Raw genomic sequence first — 24,753 nt, forward strand, 5'->3', positions numbered from 1 at the left:
AAGAGGTGATTCAACCATTTGATTCTGCTGTGTTGTAAATTTAAGTACCGTATTTTTCCCATTACAAGGCGCACTTAAAATCCTTTTAATTTTCAAAAAAAAATCTACAGTGTGCCTTATAATCTTGTACGCTTTATGTATGAATTAGTTGTGCTTACTGACCTCGAACCGATTTTATGAGGTATATGGCGCTCAAATCTGTCAAATCTTTTAGTAGGACTTTGGTAAGCTACAAAGCTGCACTTGATGGATTGTCGGAGCATTATGGCTACCGTAGTCAGGAGCCTCGTGGAGTAATCTAGGTCCAATCTGAAAAAATTAAAACGTACAGCTCTGCTATCACTTCCAACATAAATGAAGACAGAAAACTAAGCAGCAGGTTTTAGATTTGTCCTTGACCAACACAGCTGATTTAAATGACTAAATTACCTTCTCAAAATGTCTTGAAGTTCTCCAGAGGCCTGGTAACGAACTAATGATTTGATTCAGGTGTGTTGACCCAGGGTGAGATCTAAAACCTGCAGAATGTCCCCAGACATATTTCCCCTAATTTAACAGATTACCATCAACTGGATGTGGGTCCTTTTGCTCTCCAACATTAGTGCATTTCTTCTGTAATCCAGAGATTCACCTGTAAACCAATTTTTCAGATGACTTTAAAACTAATATTTGCTATTTGTGTTTTTAAAAGCAAACTAAAACAGTTCATTCTTATCTCTGATGTATCAGGAATCATACACATACACTACCAGTCAAAGGTTTGGACACACCTTCACATTTAATTGTTTTTCTTTATTTTCATGCCTATGTTCATTGTAGATGAATGGATGAAATATGGAATTCTGTAGTAAACAAGTCTGAAATGACTCAAAACACATTTAATATTTTAGATTCTTCAAAATAGATACCTTTTCCTCTGATTACTGCTTTGCACACTCTTGGCATCAGTTCGTGGGCTGTCCAAATCACGGACAAACAGTATCCCACAGTTATGTTTTTAAACCCATTTTGCACAGAGAGGCATTTTTTTGAAAAATGTATTGATAGCAATGTTGAATATTATTACACAGGGGGAAAAAAACGTGTAAAATAATCACGCCATAAAGATAGTTTGTTTTTCTGTTATTTAAGGCTACGTCCACACGTACACGGGTATTTTTGAAAACAGAGATTGTCCGTTTTAGTTAAAATAAAAAAACATTCTGTCCACAAGTGGAGTTTTGAAAAAAATATCTCCGTCCACATTAGTGATGGGATTTCCGGCTCTTTTTAGAAGACCGGCTCTTTCGGCTCGGCTCACTAAAAAGAGCCGGCTCTTTCGGCTCCCAACCAGCTCTTCGGGTTGTTTTGTTACTTTAATTTATTATTAACAACAATATAAAATTATGCACAACAGGAATTACTAATGTAAAAAAGGAGTTTTATTTATATATGTTTATATATATAAATATTTACGGTTGCACCTAGAGACAAAGCACGTACAAAGTCCAAAATATATTTCTAGAGTTAACTTAACTTCCAAAACAGAGCTACCTAGATCACTTAAATTACACAATTGAAAGCATATGTGTATTGTTTGTGTACTTATACACAAGCAGTCCTATATATTCAAATAATTAAAAAAAAAAAAAAAGTTCATTTACCTGTTACTACCACACACCAAATCCAATCGTTGGTACTTCTTAGCTTGTGTAGCCTCTAGGTAACGAATGCTCAACACTGCGCCTAGCATCCTGGAGCACTTCTGTTGTGGTTTGTACGTGCTATAGAGTTTTCACGTGCTTTGGAGTTTGTATGTGCTTTGTCTCTAGGGGCCACCGTAAATATACTTTTATTTATTCACTCCACATAAAATGTAATAAGTAAATCATACAATACAAAAACCAACTATTTACATTTCACATTATAACTTTTTAAATTTTCAGCTTTTTCCTTTTAAACAAATTTACAGTGAACACAAAAAATATTTTAAATATAAATTAAAATATGAAAACAAAAAGAAGATGCACATTCTCTGTCATACAGGCCTGCATGAATAAACTTTCTGAATCCTTTATCATCTTCAACTGAAAATAGTTGGGAATGATTACTATACCTTTACTATCCCCTGAGCCTCGGTCGCCCTGTGATTCATGTTTTGCAACATCGTGTCAAAGCTTACTGAAGAGGTGTTCCCCAAGTTTCAGTATGTTTTTCTCACTGTGGACAACATTGGTGATCTCATCGCCAGTCTTATCAAGGACCAGTTTCCAAAACCGTTCATTTACACCACTTGGGAGTGGTTCAGCATATTAACAAATAGACTGTACCCTGGATGTTCCAGGCTTCATGGCTTTGATTATTTCGTTCAGATGACATCTTTACATATACCTCCAAAGGGATTTTCTCTTCAGGTAATTCTCAGTTAGGTAGTCACTGGCCTTCACTAATGCACAACATTGTTGAGGTGGTATCACTAGACCTTTTCCTTTTTCAAGCACACGATTATTATGGGCCCGGTTACCTTTGTTAGTCAGTAAAGTAAACTGCAATCTTGGCTCTTTGGATTCCTTGGGGAATTTGATTGCTCTCAACACTTTGGGTTTATCTTTGTTTGGATCCCAAATGGCGTGCCATTTTGATCTATGGTTTAAAGCAAAAACAACAATAAAATGTTTTTCTTGTACAGTCCACCACCATGTTTTTTGTTTGGGTTTTTTTTGTTGAAGTGTCATGACCATAACAGATCTACAGCTGAGATGGTTTCTCCAGGTTTATTTAACCCAGACAAGGGCTCTTCAAAATCACGTGATTCAAAACTATCTCTAGTAGTAGTTGCTGTTATAGAACTTGCATCCGTTCTCTGAGAGTGCCTTTTAAGACAGCTTCTCTTTGTATGTTCCTGAGAGATGGGTTTATATTTTTAGTTGTGTAATTTCCTCTTACTTTTTCTCATACTTGTACTTTCTGCTGAACTGTCACTGTCGGAACATACCCATATGTTAAAGAAATAGAAAAAACTTAGAAAAGATTTGCATCAGCTTTAATTTGCTCCATATATAGTGAATCATATAAGGTTTGTATGATTTACTCCTGAAAGTGGCCACTTTCGGATTACTTTCATACATGATAATAAAGAGGATCACATAAGTTATATAAGGAAAGTACATGCATAGTTTTTTAGTACATTTGTCATAAAGACATATGCTTTACATATATGAACAAAATCTGTTAGATAAATTTTTTTTATATGTAAAGTAAATGTAGTTTGCAGGGCAATAATCTCTTTTTTTTTTTAATGCTTTTTATACATATATTCTAAGAATATGTTAGATTACATATGTTTTCTCTTTATGTTCAGGCAATACATTTTTATGGTAAACTATTTTTTTTTTTACATTTTTCTTCTAAGAATTCTTAAATCTCATCTCATAAACCTATAAACTTAATTATTAATTTTATACAAATTAACATTACTAGAAAAAAAAATCTATCACATATGAAAAAGACAACAGTATCATTTGCCCCTGCTTGACCAACATCAGTTAAAAACTAGCAATGCAAAGACAAACTCGTAAGCCAACATAACTTTCTTTGACAGGTCGGCAGTCAATGTATTGTAATACTGAAGAAAACAAAAACAAAAAACATGAATACTGGGCAATCTTTAAATTCAATTAACTTTTATTATTCTGATATAACAGTCACATACTGATATTTCACAGAAATATTTAACCAAATCTAAGCTCTATTGTTTAAAGAGCATGCTAAGCTGCATACCTTTTTGCTGCAAATTTGTGGAACTTTTACCTGCTAACATAAGTAAAACTTTGGAGGGCAAAAAACCTGCCCACTTAAAAAACAAAACAAACAATCTATCTTTAATAGATAAAACATGAATTGGCATTATAATAACATGCCAAACGAGACATTGAAAGTCAAGTTATGGGGATGCTGTGACAGAGACATTTTTATTTCTGGCCCGGAGTTCTGTGATCTTGGCATTGATTGTAGTACCAATGCTGGAAGGATGGGTCCCAGGCCACTTCTCAAGGGTTGCACCTATATACAGTGGGGCAAAAAAGTATTTAGTCAGCCACCGATTGTGCAAGTTCCCCCACCTAAAATGATGACAGAGGTCAGTAATTTGCACCAGAGGTACACTTCAACTGTGAGAGACAGAATGTGAAAAAAAAATCCATGAATCCACATGGTAGGATTTGTAAAGAATTTATTCGTAAATCAGGGTGGAAAATAAGTATTTGGTCAATAACAAAAAAACAACTCAATACTTTGTAACATAACCTTTGTTGGCAATAACAGAGGTCAAACGTTTACTATAGGTCTTTACCAGGTTTGCACACACAGTAGCTGGTATTTTGGCCCATTCCTCCATGCAGATCTTCTCGAGAGCAGTGATGTTTTGGGGCTGTCGCCGAGCAACACGGACTTTCAACTCCCGCCACAGATTTTCTATGGGGTTGAGGTCTGGAGACTGGCTAGGCCACTCCAGGACTTTCAAATGCTTCTTACGGAGCCACTCCTTTGTTGCCCGGGCGGTGTGTTTTGGATCATTGTCATGTTGGAAGACCCAGCCTCGTTTCATCTTCAAAGTTCTCACTGATGGAAGGAGGTTTTGGCTCAAAATCTCACGATACATGGCCCCATTCATTCTGTCCTTAACACGGATCAGTCGTCCTGTCCCCTTGGCAGAAAAACAGCCCCATAGCATGATGTTTCCACCCCCATGCTTCACAGTAGGTATGGTGTTCTTGGGATGCAACTCAGTATTCTTCTTCCTCCAAACACGACGAGTTGAGTTTATACCAAAAAGTTCTACTTTGGTTTCATCTGACCACATGACATTCTCCCAATCCTCTGCTGTATCATCCATGTGCTCTCTGGCAAACTTCAGACGGGCCTGGACATGCACTGGCTTCAGCAGCGAACACATCTGGCACTGCGGGATTTGATTCCCTGCCGTTGTAGTGTGTTACTGATGGTGACCTTTGTTACTTTGGTCCCAGCTCTCTGCAGGTCATTCACCAGGTCCCCCCGTGTGGTTCTGGGATCTTTGCTCACCGTTCTCATGATCATTCTGACCCCACGGGATGAGATCTTGCGTGGAGCCCCAGATCGAGGGAGATTATCAGTGGTCTTGTATGTCTTCCATTTTCTGATGATTGCTCCCACAGTTGATTTTTTCACACCAAGCTGCTTGCCTATTGTAGATTCACTCTTCCCAGTCTGGTGCAGGTCTACAATACTTTTCCTGGTGTCCTTCGAAAGCTCTTTGGTCTTGGCCATGGCGGAGTTTGGAGGCTGACTGTTTGAGGCTGTGGACAGGTGTCTTTTATACAGATGATGGGTTCAAACAGGTGCCATTCATACAGGTAACAAGTGGGGGACAGAAAAGCTTCTTACAGAAGACGTTACAGGTCTGTGAGAGCCAGAGATTTTCCTTGTTTGAGGTGACCAAATACTTATTTTCCACCCTAATTTACGAATAAATTCTTTACAAATCCTACCATGTGGATTCATGGATTTTTTTTTCACATTCTGTCTCTCACAGTTGAAGTGTACCTTTGGTGCAAATTACTGACCTCTGTCATCATTTTAAGTGGGGGAACTTGCACAACCGGTGGCTGACTAAATACTTTTTTGCCCCACTGTATATGTACAAAAATGCAGGGGGGGGGGGGGTGATGACAAGAACTGAATTAGTAGTGTAAAAGAACCCAATGATCTTAAACAATAGTGCAATGATCCTGCATTAATCAGTCTTAATATCTAATGGTGCCAGCTTTGAAATTTGCAGACGATGCATGGAGAGGTTCACTACATTGACTACATTTACATACAGCCAATATTCAGGTTATGGTTGAGTGAGGCTCACTATTCAGGTTTCTGAAACATTCGGAATAACTCATTCACATGCATGAGATGAGAGAGTCACAGAGAGCCAGACGGCACATACGCAAAGTTCCTCTACTCAAAAGACCAGGATTCCGTGGGAATAGAACATGTGCAAAACACAAATCCATTTTCATTTTGATGGCGATATGCCGATAGAGGTTTTACATGACCCTTTTCTCACCAAAATATTTGGTAACTCCAAAACTTATATTTGGATTTTTGCCAGTATTTTAAAGCCATGTGTGACCGGGTTATTGCTAACATTCCAGTTTTGAATGGGTTATCGGCTGCATGTAAACGCAGTCACTGAAATACATCCAATGCAAGAACATTCAGAATGTAAAATACTTATCTACCATCATTTGTTACTTTGAAGTTGGACAAACAAAATGCACCATAAAGGAAATGAAACACCAGAGAAATCTAAGGCCTACAATAGTATGTCACGAAAAGACCATTCATTCATCTGGATATAACTCAAAAAAGATCAACTAGAATCCTCTATTTGGTGGAGGCCTTTCTTCATCAACAATAATATATGCATAAATGTTAAGAAGATATTCTTCATATGTGTGGCCCTTGTTTTTCATTGGTCCTTTGTTATCTTTAAATGCCAGAAGTGTGGACAACTGCGAAAACATGCCATAAAAAGCTAAAAACTTACTGTAGATGGCATCCAATTTATTTTTGTCAAGCGGTAAACGTGCATCTCCTCTGCCTCGTTTTCCCCCTCGAAGATTGCTCACTAGCAGTATTTCCACAGGGAAGACTGCTGTGAGCAGATGCCTCACAAAGGTTGTAGCTGAATTTGCATTAGTAGCATATTCTTCTTGGCTGTATTCAGAACTTGATTAAAAAATCTTTTGAGTATTCAAACATTCCTCTTTTAAGCTAAAAAGCAGAACAAAAGAAAACCGCAATTACAATTAAATCTATTCCAGGAAGAAGTTAACTACCTTCACACAGAAAAAAGGGTTAAACCTGAAGTTACCACATGATCTGATATCCTCATGTTGGTGTTGTTCCCACATCGTCATAATTAATGTTGTTCCAGATTCAACATTGCAAGTGATGGAGCTCATTGTTGTGACGTCAAACTTTTGCAACTTCGGGAAAAAAACGCCTTAAAAGAAAAAAAAAAAAACTAAAAAACTACTGCACTTGTGAGAAACCGCCTCTATCCGCTGATCCAGCAATTTGAATTCTTTGGATTTCAAGATACTTTTCTTTAATAGCCGGTAAGCATTATACATATTTTCATGTAACATTGGAATTTCATATATGAATTAATCGTTTGGCTTGCTGTTTGTTTGCTAGTGATAGGGTACTTGACAACAGCATTAGCTAACCAGTGTTCTCTAGACAGAGAATTGAGTGTCAATGTATTATGATATATATGAAAGTACAGGCAAATATAGCTGTCATAAAAATGTTGTCAGGCAAAATTGCAGTAGCTTCAATGATCATTTTACCAACATAAGTAAAGAGAAAAGGATCTACATAACCTAGCCTAGTTGTGTGCTAAATCAATGAATAAAAATATCAACAGTATCAACTCATAATTGGCCTATAGCTGTGAAAATTGACTTCTTGAGTCTGTGGAGATTAACAGTAATCAGTGCCCTGCTTCCCATAACAGTTCGGATAAACATAAAAAATATATCTTTGTAGTATTGAGAGCTATTTATTTAATGTCTACACTCATAAGTATTTCCTTTTCCACTTTTTTCAGCTTTAAAAGTACATACTGTGTCGTTGCTTAAACCTTTGTGGTGGCAATTTCCTTTTTCTTTTTTTTAATGAAGGGAAACGTTTCACAAAAGAGAAGCAAATTTGCCACACTTCAACCTTAGGGAGCTGTTGTCATTTTTTTTTTCTATCTGTGGTTTCCTTCGTCACAACTTCTACTGAAACCACAAAGTGACTAAACCTCCTCCACACTGTGTGTGTAAAAACACATGCAGGTTCATTTTGCAGTCTTGTTATTGTTTGATAATGATCACTCAGATCTATTTAAAGCTCTCTTCTCTTCACCTTGCAGTTGAATTACCACCACATCAATGTCAATATCTTCAACTGCCCCTCGTATATATGAGAGGGCGCAACAACAAAAAAATGGAAGTGTCATTTACTGAAAAGATGTTTGCTGTTTTGTACATTGTGCAGTTTTGAGGTTGACCAAATCCTTAAATTTGAAAATATTAATTTTACTAAAAAAGCAGATTTGATGGTTCTCTTGAAGTGGTTTTATTCATAATCTTCATTGCTCTTTTTTTCAGACTGTACCTTGGATGGATGTGTGTTGCTTCTACACTTCCACACAATATATTATGTCTCTTAGTCTTCTCTCCAGGAATATCAAAACTAGACTGGGAAATTATAAGAACACAGCTGAAGCAAATTATCATGACGCCACAGGGGAAACACAACTAGACACAGCAAACATGTAAACAGGAGAACATGATAATAATAAAACCTAATAATCCAAGAACTGAACAGGGACTAAAAGAAATGCAAAAATAGAATAAGACTATAAATACACGTGAACATAAACCAAAACATCACTAGGATATAACAAACTCAAAATGCTGGGTCAAAAGGAAGCAGAATTATGACACTTCTGTACTGGAAAAAAATACAAAGAAGTGCTCAAAAATATGAGAATATAATTTTTTTTTATTCCTGTAAGATTCATATTATATAATGGTGAGAGTGGAGCAGGTTGTGTGGCCATTGTATTGTTGACATAAAGCTGATAAGTCAGCCTCTAAAACGTCCCTAACAGCAGGTAATGTGGTGAGAGACAAGATCGAGCTACAGGTAAGAGTTTAGAACTGCCTTATTGCTTTTTTCTCAAATTAAAAGTGTACATTACAAGGTTTTCATTGTTCTAATCCAATCAGAGTAGCCTGCGCTGTAAAAGAAATTTGTGCATCAAAGATAAGATGGATCCAAACTAATAATAATCAGATGAGTTAGATCATGCTGTTACATAGACATGGACTTTATTTAATCCCACATTGGGGAAATTCACTTATTACAGCAGCACAAATGTGAAATTGAGATATTATATATTAGAAAACTAAAAATAGAAAAAAATAATAAGAAAAATCGTGTACAACAAAGGTCCATCTGCAGACGGCTACAAGGACGTAAGTACATGAGTACACACGTGCCATAGGACACACTTACAGTGCAGTAATGTTTAAAACAAATGTTGCATTTACTGACAAGGTTCGGGAGCATTAATAGTTTTCTTTTTTTTATACTTCTGTAATATGTAAAAGGAATTTATTCTTCTAAAATGTCAACTGCTTGTTTTTCTACTACACATCTGTCAGATCTGATGACTTTGTGGCCATTGACTGATTGACTTAGTAGCCACTTTATTAGGTATAGCTGTATGTTAAAGCAAAAATCTAATTAGCCAGTCACACAGCAGCAACTCAAAACAACCCGCTGACGTTGACACTGAGCACCAGAACGGGGAATAACTATTTCACACACTGATGATCTACTACGATTTTAGCACACAACCATCTCATACAGACAATGCTCTAATCGCTGGTGAGATTGTAACTCCACTTTCTATGTTGTAGACAGCAACAAGTCTTTAACGTCACAAAAACACAATACACAAGCCACACACTTCAGTCAAAAAGGAAAATTTCTTCCCTCTGCAAAAAAAAAAAAAAAAAAAAACTGTATAAAGGTGAGCTGTGGAGACCAAGGACAAGTGCAGTTCACAGGTTTTGTATCTAAGGAATCCCAGAAGATTGCATGGTGTCATTGCCCAGCAGTTGTTCCCAGGACATATGGACTCAACCTCAACAATCCCTCACACTGAGCAGCATGAAGTGACAGCGCAGAGGAAAAACTCCCCTTTAACAAGAAGAAACCTCCAGCAGAACCAGAACCCGGTTCAGTACCAGCAGCCATCTGGGTTTGGAGGCGAGAGACAGAGACACAGAACTACCAAAAGTATTTATTTATTTTTTTAATGTGATTGACTGTTGTTGTAATTCAAGCCCTGAGTGTAGAGCAGGTAAGATATAAAGTTGCATCCTAAATTCCATGCTCATGCGTTTAGTTTATGACTTTTTCACCTGGTCATTTCTTGATGAACGGATGGTCTTTCAGGGTTGACCAAGCTGGTACCCTGGCCACCTTGACTCTGTTCTCTGCAAGATGTTGCAAAAAAACAAAATCATATGGAGACAATATTGGACACAAAAAATATAGCATTTTAGTTAAATGTAGCATTAACTCATAAGTCTTGCTAAAGTACCTTGTATTCTGATTCATCACAGCAGCAGTTCAGTTGGATGATGTCAGTAACTGCAGCAAGTGTCTTGCTGACTGAATAATTTCATCTTGCATAATCTGAAACAAACACATAAAGACAGAAACAATTTATAAATTAACATTCAATAAAATCTAAGAATTAATCATTTATTAGATACCAATATGAATATGTCCACCACAAAACTTGTGTGGAGCGAAGTTACATTCAATCAAGATGGTCTGGCCGTTCTCGTTTACAACATTATATTTGCAGTGTTCGTCTATCTATCAATATCTGCGGAGTATGGTTTTGTACCGAGTATGCTATTTTCTAAAGCACAGCATGTAAAGGGTAGCTCGGTTAGCGAGATGCTAGCATGTAGCGCTTAGTGAGACACGCCTCAGACGAGTTGAGCAAAGACCCCGTCTGTGTACTTTATACGTGAGCAACGGATTTAAATAAAATTAACGTTTCAAAAGACAAACTTGAAGATAAAAAAAACAATATACTTACCGGAGAATCGCCAGGGTTTGCCGCTGCCATCTTGCCGCTCCTAAATTCAAAACTGCCTCTGCAGACAGGCAGGGGAGGCGTGGAAATTGTCTTTGAGTTAGTCAAACGTTTTCCTTAGTTCGAGTAGATGATAAAAGAAAAGAAAAATGAATGGGATTTTAAGTAGGACTAGGCGTTCTGTAATGATTTCTATTTAGGAGAAAAACTTTAAACCTTTAAACAGCTCTCTTTTGAAAGAAAAGAAAAGAGAATAAAAAAGAAAAAAAAGATCATGCTGTTACTGTTGTTGCCTAAGCTAGATGTTTTATAATGTGAAGACAACAAAAAATGTCGCTTTGAAAAATGTTTTTTAATTTTATTAAATTGTAATGATAGTAGAATATTATAAAATGAAGATCTTTTTGTCTTCAATTTATCATCTAGATCTATTTAAACCTTTAAATTTGTTTCCCATAATTTTGCTCACACTTCCTGTGTTTTAATAATAATCTGATCACATTGTGTGGTGAATCAACTCTTTTCATTTGTACCATTTCATATGCCTGAGTTCATTTTGTTACCACATTAATTTGAGGAAAATATAACAGATAATCTGCTGCCTTGTTCTTTTTAAACTCAGCATTCTAATAGAAAATATTATGTTTGAGACCCTTGCAACCCTGAACTGGTTAACTGTTTTTTTGTTTGTTTGTTTTAGAGCATAGAGATGCTTGTCATCAGTGTTGGTCACATTTATGGAAAAGACCCCATTAATAAAGCATGTGATAACACCAAGGTGAACAGAAACACCGTCCAAACAACACCAGCTGTTAGCAGACTAATCTTTTCACAGACATTTCCTTGAAACCTGAGGGCTCAGCAAATGATACTGTGAACTTTTTGGCACTAACAATGATGACATGTAGATGCACAAAGTATTCCAGCTTTTGTCCTGGAATACTTTGTCCAATACTGTTGTTGTTGTTTTTTCCATATAGCACGCAAAGCCGATGACATGTTACACATATGCACATGGAAAATTCAGTCAATTTTGACAATGAGTTTTACAGCTGGGGTGGACAAGGTTAAGCATCAGGCTTTCAAATGAATTAAAAGCCTGTCTTGGTCTTTCGTTAATTAATAGGCTGGTGTGAAAAATTGCTGCCACACCGCCCCCTCGGCCTGTGCTTCGAGGTTTCTGGTAGTTAGAATGACTCGGGGGTGTTGATTCATTTAAACTAACATAATCATCCTGCTGCAACCAGGTTTCTGTAAGGCAGAGTAAACCGATTTGTTGATCAATTATTAAGTCATGTACTAACAGAGACTTGGAGGAGAGAGACCTAATATTTAATAATCCACATTTCACTGTTTTACTCTTTGGTTCAGATGTGGATACTTTATTGTTCTTTCTTTGTAATTGTTTATGTTTAAGTTGTTTGTTGCTGGTTTTTAGTTTGTTTTCTGTCTGTGTGGGAGCTGACACAGTCTCTATGGAGATGGGTTTTTGGGGGGGTAGCAGGAGGAGAGAAGCTGCAGAGAGGCGTGTAAGACTGCAACTCTGCTTCCTGGTCCCAACTCTGGATAGTCATATTTTGGGGGGTTTAATAAATTTGTCCATATTTCTAGAAATGAGAGCTGCTCCATCCAAAGTGGGATGGATGTCGTCTCTCCTAACAAGACCAGGTTTCCTCTAGAAGTTTTGCCAAATATCTATGAAGCCCACATCGTTTCTGGGACACCACTCAGACAGCCAGCAATTTAAGGAGAACATGCAGTTAAACATGTCACTCCTGGTCTGATTGGGGAGGGGACCAGAGAAAACTACAGAGTCCGACATTGTTTTGGCAAAGTTGCACACCGATTCAATATTGATTTTAGTGACCTCCGATTGGCGTAACCGGGTGTCATTACTGCCGACGTGAATTATGATTTTACCGAATTTACGTTTACCCTTAGCCAGCAGTTTTACATTTCCTTCAATGTCGCCTGCTCTGGCCCCTGGAAGACAATTGACTATGGTTGCCAGTGTCTCTAGCTTCACATGTCTGAGAACAGAATCCCCAATTACCAGAGTTTGACCCCCGGCGGGTGTGTTGCCGAGTGGGGAAAAACAGTTAGACACATGAACAAGTTGGTGGTGTACCTGGGGCTTCTGTTTAAGACTATGCTTCCTCCTCACCGTCACCCAGCCGCCTTCTTTCCCCAGCTGCTTGAGGTCTGCCGGGGAACAGCTAGCGGGTCCTACGCTATGTTCGGCTGCACCAGCTACAGGGGCCTGGCTAGCTACGGGTGAATGAAGGGTGCGAAGCCGAGTCTCCAATTCAGTAATCCTGGCCTCCAGAGCTGCAAATATGCTACATTTGTATCATTACTGTTAAAGGAGGTTGAGGAGTAACTAAACATCTGACACAATGTGCAGGAGGGACAGGTGAAGTAGCCATGGTGTTAACGAGTCGGCTACAAGCTAAGCTAAGCTAAACACAGTGAGTGAATACTTTGGCTATAAATTAGGTAGTGAGTACACAGAAAGTGTGCTTCGGATAAAGCACGTGAAGATTATACTATGAAAAAATAATGTATTTAAAAGTTTTTAATTAAATTGCTAAGCAGATGAGCTTAGCAATTTAAGTTGTGTAGTGAAAAAATCTGTACAGACTCAGGAACACCGTTCACTGCAATATCCACAGAGGATATGTAGACAATGCTGAGGATTGCATAAATGTGTTCCATCCAATATAAAATAGATCCTCACAAGGCTGACTGTGTCGATCCAGGTATCCTGGCTAAAATGTAAATCTACTTTTCCTTCTCCACAGCCTCCAGCAAAGCCATGGACTCTAGTGTGCCCCTCGTCCTTTTGCTGCTGATGTGCAGTTCAATCATGGTCGAAGCCCAACTCAAGGTGTATGATCTGCGAGCCAGCAATCTTCCCACCGTTATCCTATTAACCACAGATGCCTATGTCACGGTGTCCTGTGGTTCTACTTCTCTGGGTAAAACATCTGTTCGCTACAATGACGCGAACCCCTGGTGGAATGAGGAATTCTCCTACTTCTATGCTGAGGAAAATGACATGCTGACTCTCGAGGTTTATGACTTGGACTTGCTCTTTGATGATCAGCTGGGAGTCTGCCAAAGGCAGCTCAAGGTGGGAACCTATCAGCATGACTGCTTCCTGACCAAAGGCGGGACTCTCCATTATACTTATACTCTTGGTTGAAACAATCAGTAGGCATGCAGAGATTTGTATGACATCTGATGTCCATAGGCAGCCTTCATTTACCACAGCTTAACAATGTAGACTGTTATAGTAGAGCTGAAATCCATTTTCAGGGTTTTGATCATGCTCACATTAACCAAAAAATCAAACGTCTTAAAGTCTGTAAACTCTTTCTACTAGACTTCAGTACTTGCTGCCTGTTTCACCAATTGAAATAAAGTTTCTTGCAACAAAAGAGCATGACTAAGCAAATGTGTGACTTAATAAGAGAAATTACATTGAGTATACAGTGGCTGACAAACACAGTTTTGACGAGAAAAAGTGAGGTATGATAAGATGTGGCTGGACATCAGGTCAGCAATGGTTATTGGATGTCCAGAGAGGAGGAGAGACGGGTGCATAGGAATATTCAGTTTATTTCTTCCTCTGGTTTTTTCAATGTGCAGAAGAAATCATCTGAAGATTCAGTTCTGGCAACCAAGAAAGTAATGTCGTGGCAGATTTCTTTTCTCATGTATTAATCACATATTTCAACCATATCACTTTAGTATAGTAAGAGCACTCCTGTCACCAGTTTGTATGCATGTGGAATGTGATCGTAAGTGGGGCTCAAGTTTTATTGCACCTCCACATCAGACTCAGGGCTCTGGACATCCTGTTGCAGATGAGGTGATGGTTGGTCGGAGCTTTTCTTAGACTGAACAGTTAAGGATCTGCTAATAGTTGATCTGCTGTGGAATGTTCTTTGTTTAAGAGTGTCTGTGTCTGCGTATATAAGATGTAAGGGCGGTGGCCACAATTCAGAGATGGTCCTGGTGTGGTTTAATAAACACATTGCAATGTGTTTATTAAGCTCACTTCAAATCAAGCTCACTGGATGTGTTGCAGGTTATTGTTAAATTTTCCACAACAATTACCAGGAAAATAATCACATTGTAGACCCGCTACTTGGATTTATGATTTTTGACTTTTTCTTTGCTCACATCTTAATAGTTCATTGTGGCGGTGTATGGAGGCAAAAAACAAACAAACAAACAAACAGAAAAACAGTGTAGTTGTCCAAAATTATAGCCCTTACTATAGATTAACTGTAAAATGGACTCCAAGAAAGAAAGTAACAAAATAAAAATACGTATATAGTTAATATCTAAATATTATTTCCTTGCAACAAATATATTTCCTTATAACATATATTTCAGGGGTATCAAAAAAGTTTTGGGATGTTATAATTCCTTCAAGTTGTGCAGGTGCTCCCACATTTCTTGTATATATTAAACAATTAAAAAAGGAAAAATATCAGATGCAAAATATTACTCAAATTTTATTTTAATATGTTGATTTTATTCTGTTTGTGAGACAACTTAAAAATAAACCGCATCATTCCACTCTGGTGTTTATTAGACTGAACTGAATTTCAGTCACATACCTTTTTAAACTTTCCCCTTACTCCTGCTTTCTTACAAATACTTCTGTGAGGCTTTGAGCAAAATGCATCAAACCACCACTCCAGACTACCAGCTTCACTTTTTTCTCCCATCCTCACACAGTCCTCTCCATCAGGATGTTCTCCATGTGTCCCGTGCCAATTGTCTGGCTCCTTCATCCTCCAAAACGTCAAACTACGATATGAAGAACAGACAGAACTGGTTCAGTGAAAGTTTAATACAGGAAATTAACAAATATATTTTCACAACAATCAAACCTTTGATTTAGTTGTGACCCATCCACCCACAACCATCTGCCCTCTACTGCTGAGTCTGTCAGTCCGATCCAGAACTTGTCCTCAGCTTCAGTCATTACATCTCTCAGTCTTCTGTTCAGGAAAGTCTGATCAGTAAAAGAAGATTAAAATTACCTTGTTATAATTTCTGTGATGAGAAGGTGAAATATAAAGATGTGCTAAAACATTTGAGAACGTGAAAAGTGTTTCATACCTGCTCCTCCCTGCTGTCTATCTTAACCAGGTCTCCTCTTTTAGCTCTACACTCATCTCTGCTCTTGTTCCAGGATGATTGACTGATGGAGAAGTAATAGCACTTTCCTCCATGTTGCTCCCAGCCTTCTTCACATTTATAACATGCTTGATCTTTGAAGAGATTACAGCAACGACTTAAGTCAGGTGGATGAAATCACTGTTCATGTTTGTGTGATTTGGAGGCAGCAGGAGGCCAACCTTTTTAAACAATGTGTACACTATAGAGGGCGAGTCAATCAGCAGTCCAAAAGTTTAATCCAGCGTTGCAACGTTGGAGTCTCTAATGCTTACATCCAAGCTCCTTCAACTACAATGGCCTAGATCACTGAGAACATTCACATACGTTTACCTGAGACATTTGTGTTTCCACTTTCATTTCTGTTTTGGAGATCATCTTGTTTTTTGAACATTTGCTTCAATCTTATGTTGTCAAACACTGATTAAAAAAGGAAAATACAAATTATTCTGTGTCATTTTTGTTTTTTGTTTTTTTACTTAAATAAGACAGATTCTCTTTTTGAATTCTTTCAAAATGTTCACAATTTTACAAAAACAGCTCTTAAAAAGTAAAAAGAAAAGTTGGAAAAAAACCCACATTATAAAGGCTAGTTATAAATTATACACCATGTGTATTTACTAGTAAGAAGAACTAGCATCGCATCCACTCACCAGTAACAACAAGACCAATGACGGCAGCAGCCAGTAGACCACTGACAACCAGCAAGGCCAATCTCTCTGTGGTGACCTTTGACCTTTTGCTCAACACATCTTGTTGGTACCCCTCTGAAAAGTTAGCAGAGAAAGAAATGTTATAGAGATGTGGAAAAAGTTAATAAATGTATAGTTTATACAAACCACACATATAAAATAATCATATTGATTTAAGACAACAATGACCTTTCAGCATGTTTGAAAAATTATAAGTAAACATCAGCTACTACAAGGAGAAAAAGAACAGTGACCACAGTGGTTTGGCACTTTAAAAAGAAGTCACCCGCTGACACATTAGTGAACAGCAAAAATGTTCCTCAAATGACTGTTTGAGGCTTGTTTCAAAAGAAAGCCATTCCCCATGTTTACAGCCTTGTTCAAATGTCAGTGCAAAATAGATTAAACTGTGAAATCTGATTATTAAAGAAAGTCTCTAGGTTCAGTAAAAAAATGTAAGCAAGTGTGAAGCAGATATGATCAACATTTTTTAAAATGCAAAATAAATTGCAGACATGGGCACACAGAGACACCCACCCACACGCTAAGCCAGATCTCACTCCTCAGAGCAATTTCCTCTTCTTTTCTTTTTTTAAATGTCGACTTCTCTTTCACACTTGCTAATTAGAAACAAGTATGAACTATATGAATAGAAATTCACCACTACATATGTTGTATGACTTTACTGTACTGTATTATCTTTGTTCAGTTGTCTGATGCATGTAGTTTAACATTTATCACCATTTATCATATCTCACATTTTACTTTTCTTAATTTCAGTTCTAGTTATTTATTTATTTAGAGCCACATTTCATGATTGTGTCTGAACACAGTCCGTCCTCAAGGTTTTGATGAAAGTAGAAAGAATTTGATGTCTTAGTGTTAGTGGTGAAAAAGATTTTTATTTATTTTTCAAAGAGTGATTGACCAATATTTTTCTGAGATATTGTATTTTGACAGGTGAAAAACATTTTGACTGGGTTTCTTTTTTCGGTAAAGTCACACTACTTCACTCTATTAATTAACTCTGATTGAAAGCACACAGCAAATTCAAAAGTGTTAAATGTTTTTGTGTTAATAGTCTTCTTGCAAAATGGCCTGGTAAATGGCCTGTATTTATATAGCGCTTTTCTAGTCCCTAGGACCCCAAAGCGCTTTACATATCCAGTCATCCACCCATTCACACACACATTCACACACTGGTGATGGCAGCTACATTGTAGCCACAGCCACCCTGGGGAGCACTGACAGAGGCGAGGCTGCCGGACACTGGCGCCACCGGGCCCTCTGACCACCACCAGTAGGCAACGGGTGAAGTGTCTTGCCCAAAGGACACAACGACCGAGACTGTCCAAGCCGGGGCTCGAACCAGCAACCTTCCGATTACAAGGCAAACGCCCAACTCTTGAGCCACGATCGCTCAAGAGTTGGGCATTCGCCCAATAGAGTTAAAATAGTAAAATAGAGTTAATTTTACTCTAAGTAGAGTCACATTCTTTTAATGTAACTCTGAGGTGTAAAATGATGGTAGTTAAAATCGAGCGTTAAAAATGAGTGTTTCTCTGTCAAATCTGGAGGTGTTACAATGGAAACATTAACTCTTGACTTCTTAACTCTGAACTCCTACAGGAGCTATGACACCAACAGAGTAAATTCACAGACTCCGCCCACAGCACCATAGGCTCCAATCGAAGCTGAAGTGAAGCCGTTTCAGAACATTTTGCTCTACATATTTGAGTTGTTTGCCATGCTTGGTAAGTCATTTTTTCAAAGATTGTTTCAATTATTTCTATTAGCTTTTACTTCTGTGGCTCTTTGGAGTTGAGACAAAGCTGTGTGAAAGGCATTAGCCATGTTGCTCGGTGATAGCATAATATTCTGTTTTAGCTAGCTGAAAGGTATTGTTTGCGGGCAAATACCACAGCCTTGAAAAAAGCTTGCATGTGAATTTTCAGTCAAACTTTTGGTCAAATACACTTAAAACAATGTGTAGAATGTGAAATGTTGGTATAATGGTGCTACTTGAAGCCTGAAAACGATCGCCCATAAAAAAAAAACAAAACGAGCAAACAGCAGTAGCAGGCGTCCTGACTGGGTTCTACGTTAGCATAGATCCCTCCAGAGTTTTGTGCACACGGTTTAGGTAAAAATTAAAAAGGTTGAGGTTTTACATTTAGTTCAGTATTAACTGTTGCCTGTGTCTTTGTCTTTTGGGAAAATACTTTACACAAGTAATGGCTCAAAGAGGATTCCTTTTTCTTTTTTTTTTTACTGTGCTGCAATTGATTACTGGATTATTTGTGCCATTAATTAGTGTCAACTAATTTTTATTCAATCTCCGCACAGGATATGCTTGTGAAGATGGAATATGGGGGACAGCAGAAGTACGTTGAAGTTTCACAAAGGGATGAATGAAGGACATGCATATTGTATTGAAGAAATAAATGTTGAGAATGCTGTTATTTGCATTTACCAGCTCACCTATGTCAGACCTTTTGATAAACACAATTCTAATGAAAGTGAGAACATGTATACTGTTACATCTTTCAGAAAATGTTTTGAAATTGTGGTGCACAGTTCAGAATAAATGTTTTTCAAAAAACATTGCGTCTTTTTAGTAAATGTTTATTTCCAAAAGAAATTTCTAGAAGTTCAGAACAGTAAAATTCCCGCTTTTTAGAATTAATTAGAAGATAACTCTTACATAGTTAAACTAAAATACTCTTTGAGAGTTAATATATAAACTCTTAACACCAAGTGTTAAATTATCAACTCCAGACAGATTTGGTGTTTAACACTAAATCAGAGTTAAGGTACCAACTCTCCAAAAAGAGTTAAATTAACACTCTCTGGTGTGGACCCATATAGACACTTTAATAGTGTTGAAATCAAATCCGACAGTGTTAATTTGGACATGCTGGATTTGCTGTGCAATACTGCAAAACACACACACACACACACACACACACACACACACACAGTCTGCAATCTGCATATGCGTATTATATAACACAAGATATAACTATGCAATCAAGAAAATCTATCATTACTGCTCCATACTTACCAAGTGACTCTGTTGTGGACCGCTGAGTCTTTGAGATTGTTACTTCAGAGTAAGTGGTGTCAGGCAACGAGGAAATGACAACTGTAACAAAAATATGAAACCAGATTTCTGCTCAAAGTGATGAAGCCTGGTGATTAAATGCAGGCAAAAAAAAAAGAAAAATAACAATTTTTAGGAGATTTTCTCCAATGATGAGATAAACTCACCATTAGCTTTCTTCTCTCTTGTAAACTTCACATCAGAGTATAGCACTCCAGCTTCAGACATTTTACTGTTGTGTGACTTTCAGTGAGTCTGAAAGAAACTTTTCACAAGATTCAAAATAGAAAGCATTTCCTGTCAAACAGAAAGAAGAGGAGGGCTTTAAAAACCTCCTGCCACAAAATGATTTCCGGTCTCTTAAATTCACAAACAGACATAATCCAAAATGAATTCCTATGACAAGAAATTTTCACATTGTCCAGTGTTGGTCTCGTGTCACAGACGTTTCAGGCTGACTCTGTCTAATGGAAACAGAAAGAGTCCTGTCCACCACCTTGATCTTGGGCTCAGCTTTCATTACTAACAAAATGGTCTGACACACACTGGTATCTTGACACAATCTCCCACTGATCCATTCAGCCACAAAAATCCAGCATATTTGTTTGTTATTTAATAATGACTCAGGGTTCGTGAATATCATCGAGCATCATTTACTTCGAAACAAAGCAACCATTACACGTTAGTCATCACATTCCAGGGGGCGGGTCCCTTTTCTCTTGCCCCGTCTCACTGCGTGCATGCGCAGCATACTAGTACGGAACAGGTATATTAAAGCAGCATTAATGAACAACATTGGTCAGATGTTCTACATCCCCTCTCTTTAGCTTATGGCTGTATAAACTGCTAACAACACCTTTAGCAATAACACATTAACAACATGTCCATATCATAACATTCTAGCCTAAACATTAACGAATTACTTCACACCTTGAACTGTGTCATTGGTAAGGACACGGTGAGCATTTAACTTTGCTGACATCACATCACGTGTACTGTCCACTTTTTTTTTTCTTTCGTGTTACAGTCCATCTCTTATGCCTTAGTGTTCATACTTGGGGTTTGGTTTGCAGACTCTCCCATATCGTGTGATGTAAGCATCACGTGCCGGGCGACAGGGGGACTGGACTGGGGCTTGTGTGAAGTGTTGCGTGTGGCTATGTGTTTGTTCGTCGGTGTGTGTCACGGGTTCTTGGATGTGCTGTGGGGAGTCAGTGGTTGGTGGTTGGGCTGCGGTGTAATCATCACGGGAATCTCCGTGTGGTGGTGGCGGTTCAGAGACTGGGAGGATATGTCTGCGGTTTCGCCTGTACTCTCCAGCTCCTGACTGGACGATGTACGATCTGGGCTCTTTGCAGGCTTCCTTGATGGTTCCTAAGGAGTCATGTCCTTGACGCGTTTGCATCCGCACAACCTCACCTGGCATGAGGGGGCAGAGGGGTCTGCTGGACTTGTCATAGTATCTCTTTTGTGCCTGGCGCTTGTGAAGTAGGTTTGTTTTAACTGTTTTGTTGCTTTTGGGGCTGGGAACGAGCAGACGTCTACACATGGGTAGGGTCGTGCGCGTCTGTCTTGACATCAGCCTTTCAGCTGGGGAACCTAGTGTGTTGTCACGTGGCACGTTGCGGAGATTGAGTAGGTTAAGGAAGACATCCGTTCCATCTCTCTTTGATCTTTCCATCAATTGCTTTGCACTGCGAACCGCACGTTCAGCCAATCCATTGGCCTGCAGGTATTCTGGGCTACTTGTCACATGAACAAAGTCCCATGCTGAAGCAAAGTCTGCAAAGCGTTGGCTGGTGAACTGAGTGCCGTTGTCTGATATTACTTTGTGCGGGCTGCCATGGACAGAAAAGTGTCTTTTGAGCTTTGTGATGACAGTGTTGGCGGTTAGGTCTGGAAGCAGGTCTACTTCGACCCAACCTGAGTAAGAGTCGACTACAACCAGGTGATGTTGACCGTTCCACTCGAAGATGTCGGTGGCGACGGTTGACCAGGGTAGGTCCGGCACTGGATGTAGCTTTAACGGCTCTTTCTGTTGATGTGGCCTTGTGCTGTTGCACACTGGACATGCAGCTGTTTCTTGCTCAATATCTGCTGTCATTGTGGGCCAAAACACAATGCCACGGGCCCTGCGTTTGGTAGCTTCCATGCCTGGGTGCCCTCTGTGGAGGATGACGATATAATCTTTTTGCAAAGATTTGGGAATCACTGTTTTCAGCCCTTTCATGACAATGCCATCTTCCAGAGTGAGTTCGTCTCGATATGGGTGGTATTGACGAAGTTCTGTGGGCAGCTGAGTTTGTCTGCAAGGCCATCCTCTCATTATGACAGTGCTCAGTTTCTGTAGCTCTGGATCTGAGGCAGTGTGTTCCTTTAGCTGCATCAGCCTGTAAGAAGAGATTTGCTGGATCGACATGATCTCGTAGTCAGCTGTTTCATCACTGTTCTGATCCGTCGAGGGTGTGGGAGCACGGGATAAAGTGTCGGCGAGGTACATCTGCGAGCCTTTTTTGTACACTATCTGAAAGTTGTACTTTTGTAGCCTAAGCATCATGCGTTGCAGTCTGGCTGGAGCTGAATGTATTGGCTTGTTCAAGATAGTGACTAATGGCTGATGATCAGTTTCAATTTGGATTTGTTTCCCATAGATGTAATCATTAAACTTGGAACAACCAAATACGACTGCAAGAAGCATAGCGCGTTTCTGTCTGTGTCAGAGTACGAGATGAGTAGGCAATCGGGGCGCCTTCTTGGAGGCATGCAGCCCCGAGTCCATACTGCGATGCGTCACACGTTAGCGTGACGGGTTTCTTTACGTCGTAGTATCTGAGGGTAGGAGGACTGGTCAGGCTTCGTTTTAAAGCATCGAATGCATCTTGATGCTGCTTGAGCCAACACCACTGTACGTCTTTGCACGTTAGCTCCCGAAGTGGGGCTGAAAGCTCGCTGAAATTAGGAATGAACTTTCCTAGGTAATTAATCATCCCTAAGAAGCGTTGGAGAGCTGTGACGTTTTCAGGTGTGGGCATCTCTTCAATTGCTTTGGTCTTTGCTGGGTCCGGCTTCAAGCCCTCGCTTGTGAAGACGTGGCCAACGTAGCAGGCTTCTTTGAGACTGAATTTGCACTTCAGGGGGTTAAGTCTCAGCTTGACTTCCCTTGCACGATCGAGTACTTTTCTGAGATTGTGTTCATGCTCTTTCATATCTCTTCCACCGATGAGTATGTCGTCGACAATGATAGCACAGGGGTATCCAGCAAAGATCTGCTCCATTGCACGCTGGAACACCTCACTGGCTGAGTTTATTCCATATGGCATTCTTAGAAAGCGGAATCTGCCAAACGGTGAGCTGAAAGTTGTGAGCATGGATGATTGGTGGTCAAGTGTTATCTGCCAAAAGGAGCATTTCGCATCCAAGACGGAAAAGACTTTGGAGTTAGGCATTTGGGCGGCTATCTCCTCTATAGTACGCATAGGATGATGTGGGCGTTTTAGTGCTTTATTCAAGTCTCTTGGATCGATGCAGAGTCTGATCTCATCTGAATTTTTCTTGTGGGTCGCCACCATGGACGACACCCATTCTGTTGGCTCTGTGACAGGGGTGATCACACCCAACTCGACCATACGGGTTAATTCTGCTCTAACCTAGCATTGGAACCGGTATTTTGCGTGCTGGCTTTATTACTGGTGTGACTTCTGGGTCTATTTTCATGGAATAGGTAACCGGAAGTTTACCTTCGAAGAGGTCTGAATACTCTGAGAAGATCTGTTCTGAAAAGGTGCTTTCCACTTCCTTAGTTACGTGGTGGACTTCTTTGTTTAGTGTGATTAATTGTAAGTGAAGTGAGTCTGGTAAGCCAAGTAGGGGTTGTACGTCTCGTTTCACTATGAAGAACTGCAGAGGGTAGTCCTTGCCTGCAGAGTGGCATGAGAGTGTTGCTGTGCCAGCTGTTTGGATTTCCTCTCCCCCATATGCCACCAGTTTAGTGTTTCGTGATGGCATGAGTTTTTCATCATGTCTCAGTTGTTCAAAAAGGTTAGCTGGCATGACATTACATTTGGCGCCAGTGTCCACTTTGAGCTCTAAGGGTTTTCCATTAATATGCACCGTGGTGAAAATGTCATTTTTGTATGGAAACCAGGGATTTATAGTGTCTGTCAATTCCATTCACATAGAACATTTCTTCATCGCTGCCGTGCGCCTGCATTTCAATGTGGTTTACGGGTCTCTTTTTGAATTGCCGTGTTTGTGATGACTTGCAGCATTTCTGGAAATGATTCCATTTTTGGCACTTATGGCATTGCTGGCCATATGCTGGGCATTTGTCCCTTTTTGCCTCGTGGCTGCCCCCGCAGTTGTTACAGTTTGTGATTGCGTGAGCGAGCCTATGTTCTGGATGCGTTGCACGCCGTACATTGCCTGTCTTTGTCTTGACTTTGTGTGGATGTTTTTTCTTTATTGTGTGATGCAAAGTGTCGACCTTTGCTGCCATTTGCTTTGGAGCCGCTAGAGCTTTCGTATGTCGATCTGTCTGCTCGAATATCTGGCACATTTCAATTGCTTTGCTCAAAGTTAAATCGCTGTCGCGCAGCAATTGCTTTCTCATGCTGTCGCTGTTTATGCCACAAACGAGTCTCTCTGATGAGCTCGTCTTTAAGCTGGCCAAATTTACAACTGCCTGCCTTACTTTTTAAGTCACTCACATAAGACTCAATTGTTTCATCTGGCCGTTGGTTTCTGGTGTTAAACTTGTGCCTTTCCATTGTTATGTTTGTTTGGGGATTACAGAGTTCACGAAATTTGCGCTTTAGACATTCCGGGTCTTCTCTCGATTCTGCTTCGGTCACCAGTCGTCTGTGTTCTCCTTCCCCCGCGTGCGCAGCGGGTGTATAAACGAATGCGCACTCCCGCTCGATGGCTTCAGAGCCGGCTAGGTTTAGCAGGATGAACGCTCTGGTCCGAGCATCCTTATCGGAATGAGCAGCGGCTATAAATATGTCATATTCCTGCTCAAATATACGCCACTTCTCGGCGATGTTTCCACAAAACACCAATGGGTCTGGTCTACG

At 39.4% G+C, this 24,753-nt stretch overlaps 2 protein-coding genes and 1 long non-coding RNA gene across 5 annotated transcripts; 1 reads left to right on the top strand and 2 right to left on the bottom strand.

The window, feature by feature from the left end:
- The first annotated feature begins 2,106 nt into the window (after positions 1 to 2,106).
- On the top strand, positions 2,107 to 14,132 carry LOC309698829 (uncharacterized protein). Of its 3 annotated transcripts, none has more exons than XR_014274188.1 (3): positions 2,107 to 2,393; positions 8,175 to 8,715; positions 13,492 to 14,132. XR_014274188.1 is itself a non-coding variant. In XM_082521548.1 (2 exons), exons 1-2 carry the CDS (start codon positions 9,711 to 9,713, stop codon positions 13,893 to 13,895), a joined length of 570 nt encoding a protein of 189 aa, XP_082377674.1. In that variant the 5' UTR covers positions 9,626 to 9,710; the 3' UTR covers positions 13,896 to 14,132. The 3 variants fall into 3 exon arrangements, 1 of the variants encoding a protein (XP_082377674.1); XR_014274189.1 differs by lacking the exon at positions 2,107 to 2,393 and adding an exon at positions 7,067 to 7,133; XM_082521548.1 differs by lacking the exons at positions 2,107 to 2,393; positions 8,175 to 8,715 and adding an exon at positions 9,626 to 9,876.
- Positions 9,883 to 13,470, bottom strand: LOC309698833. Its single transcript, XR_014274190.1, has 3 exons — positions 10,694 to 13,470; positions 10,184 to 10,278; positions 9,883 to 10,076 (listed from the first exon to the last, which is right to left on the bottom strand). It is a non-coding gene; the product is annotated as an uncharacterized lncRNA (long non-coding RNA).
- A 1,071-nt stretch (positions 14,133 to 15,203) lies between the features above and the next one.
- LOC309698819 (C-type lectin domain family 4 member E-like) lies at positions 15,204 to 20,000 on the bottom strand. Its single transcript, XM_082521522.1, has 7 exons — positions 19,849 to 20,000; positions 19,643 to 19,723; positions 16,540 to 16,653; positions 16,220 to 16,306; positions 15,830 to 15,981; positions 15,598 to 15,722; positions 15,204 to 15,514 (listed from the first exon to the last, which is right to left on the bottom strand). Exons 1-7 carry the CDS (start codon positions 19,907 to 19,909, stop codon positions 15,310 to 15,312), a joined length of 825 nt encoding a protein of 274 aa, XP_082377648.1. The 5' UTR covers positions 19,910 to 20,000; the 3' UTR covers positions 15,204 to 15,309.
- Positions 20,001 to 24,753: the final 4,753 nt, after the last annotated feature.

The sequence above is a fragment of the Aulonocara stuartgranti genome (assembly GCF_965226115.1).
Source record: "Aulonocara stuartgranti genome assembly, chromosome: 22".
In the NCBI taxonomy this organism is placed as follows: Eukaryota; Metazoa; Chordata; class Actinopteri; order Cichliformes; family Cichlidae; genus Aulonocara; species Aulonocara stuartgranti.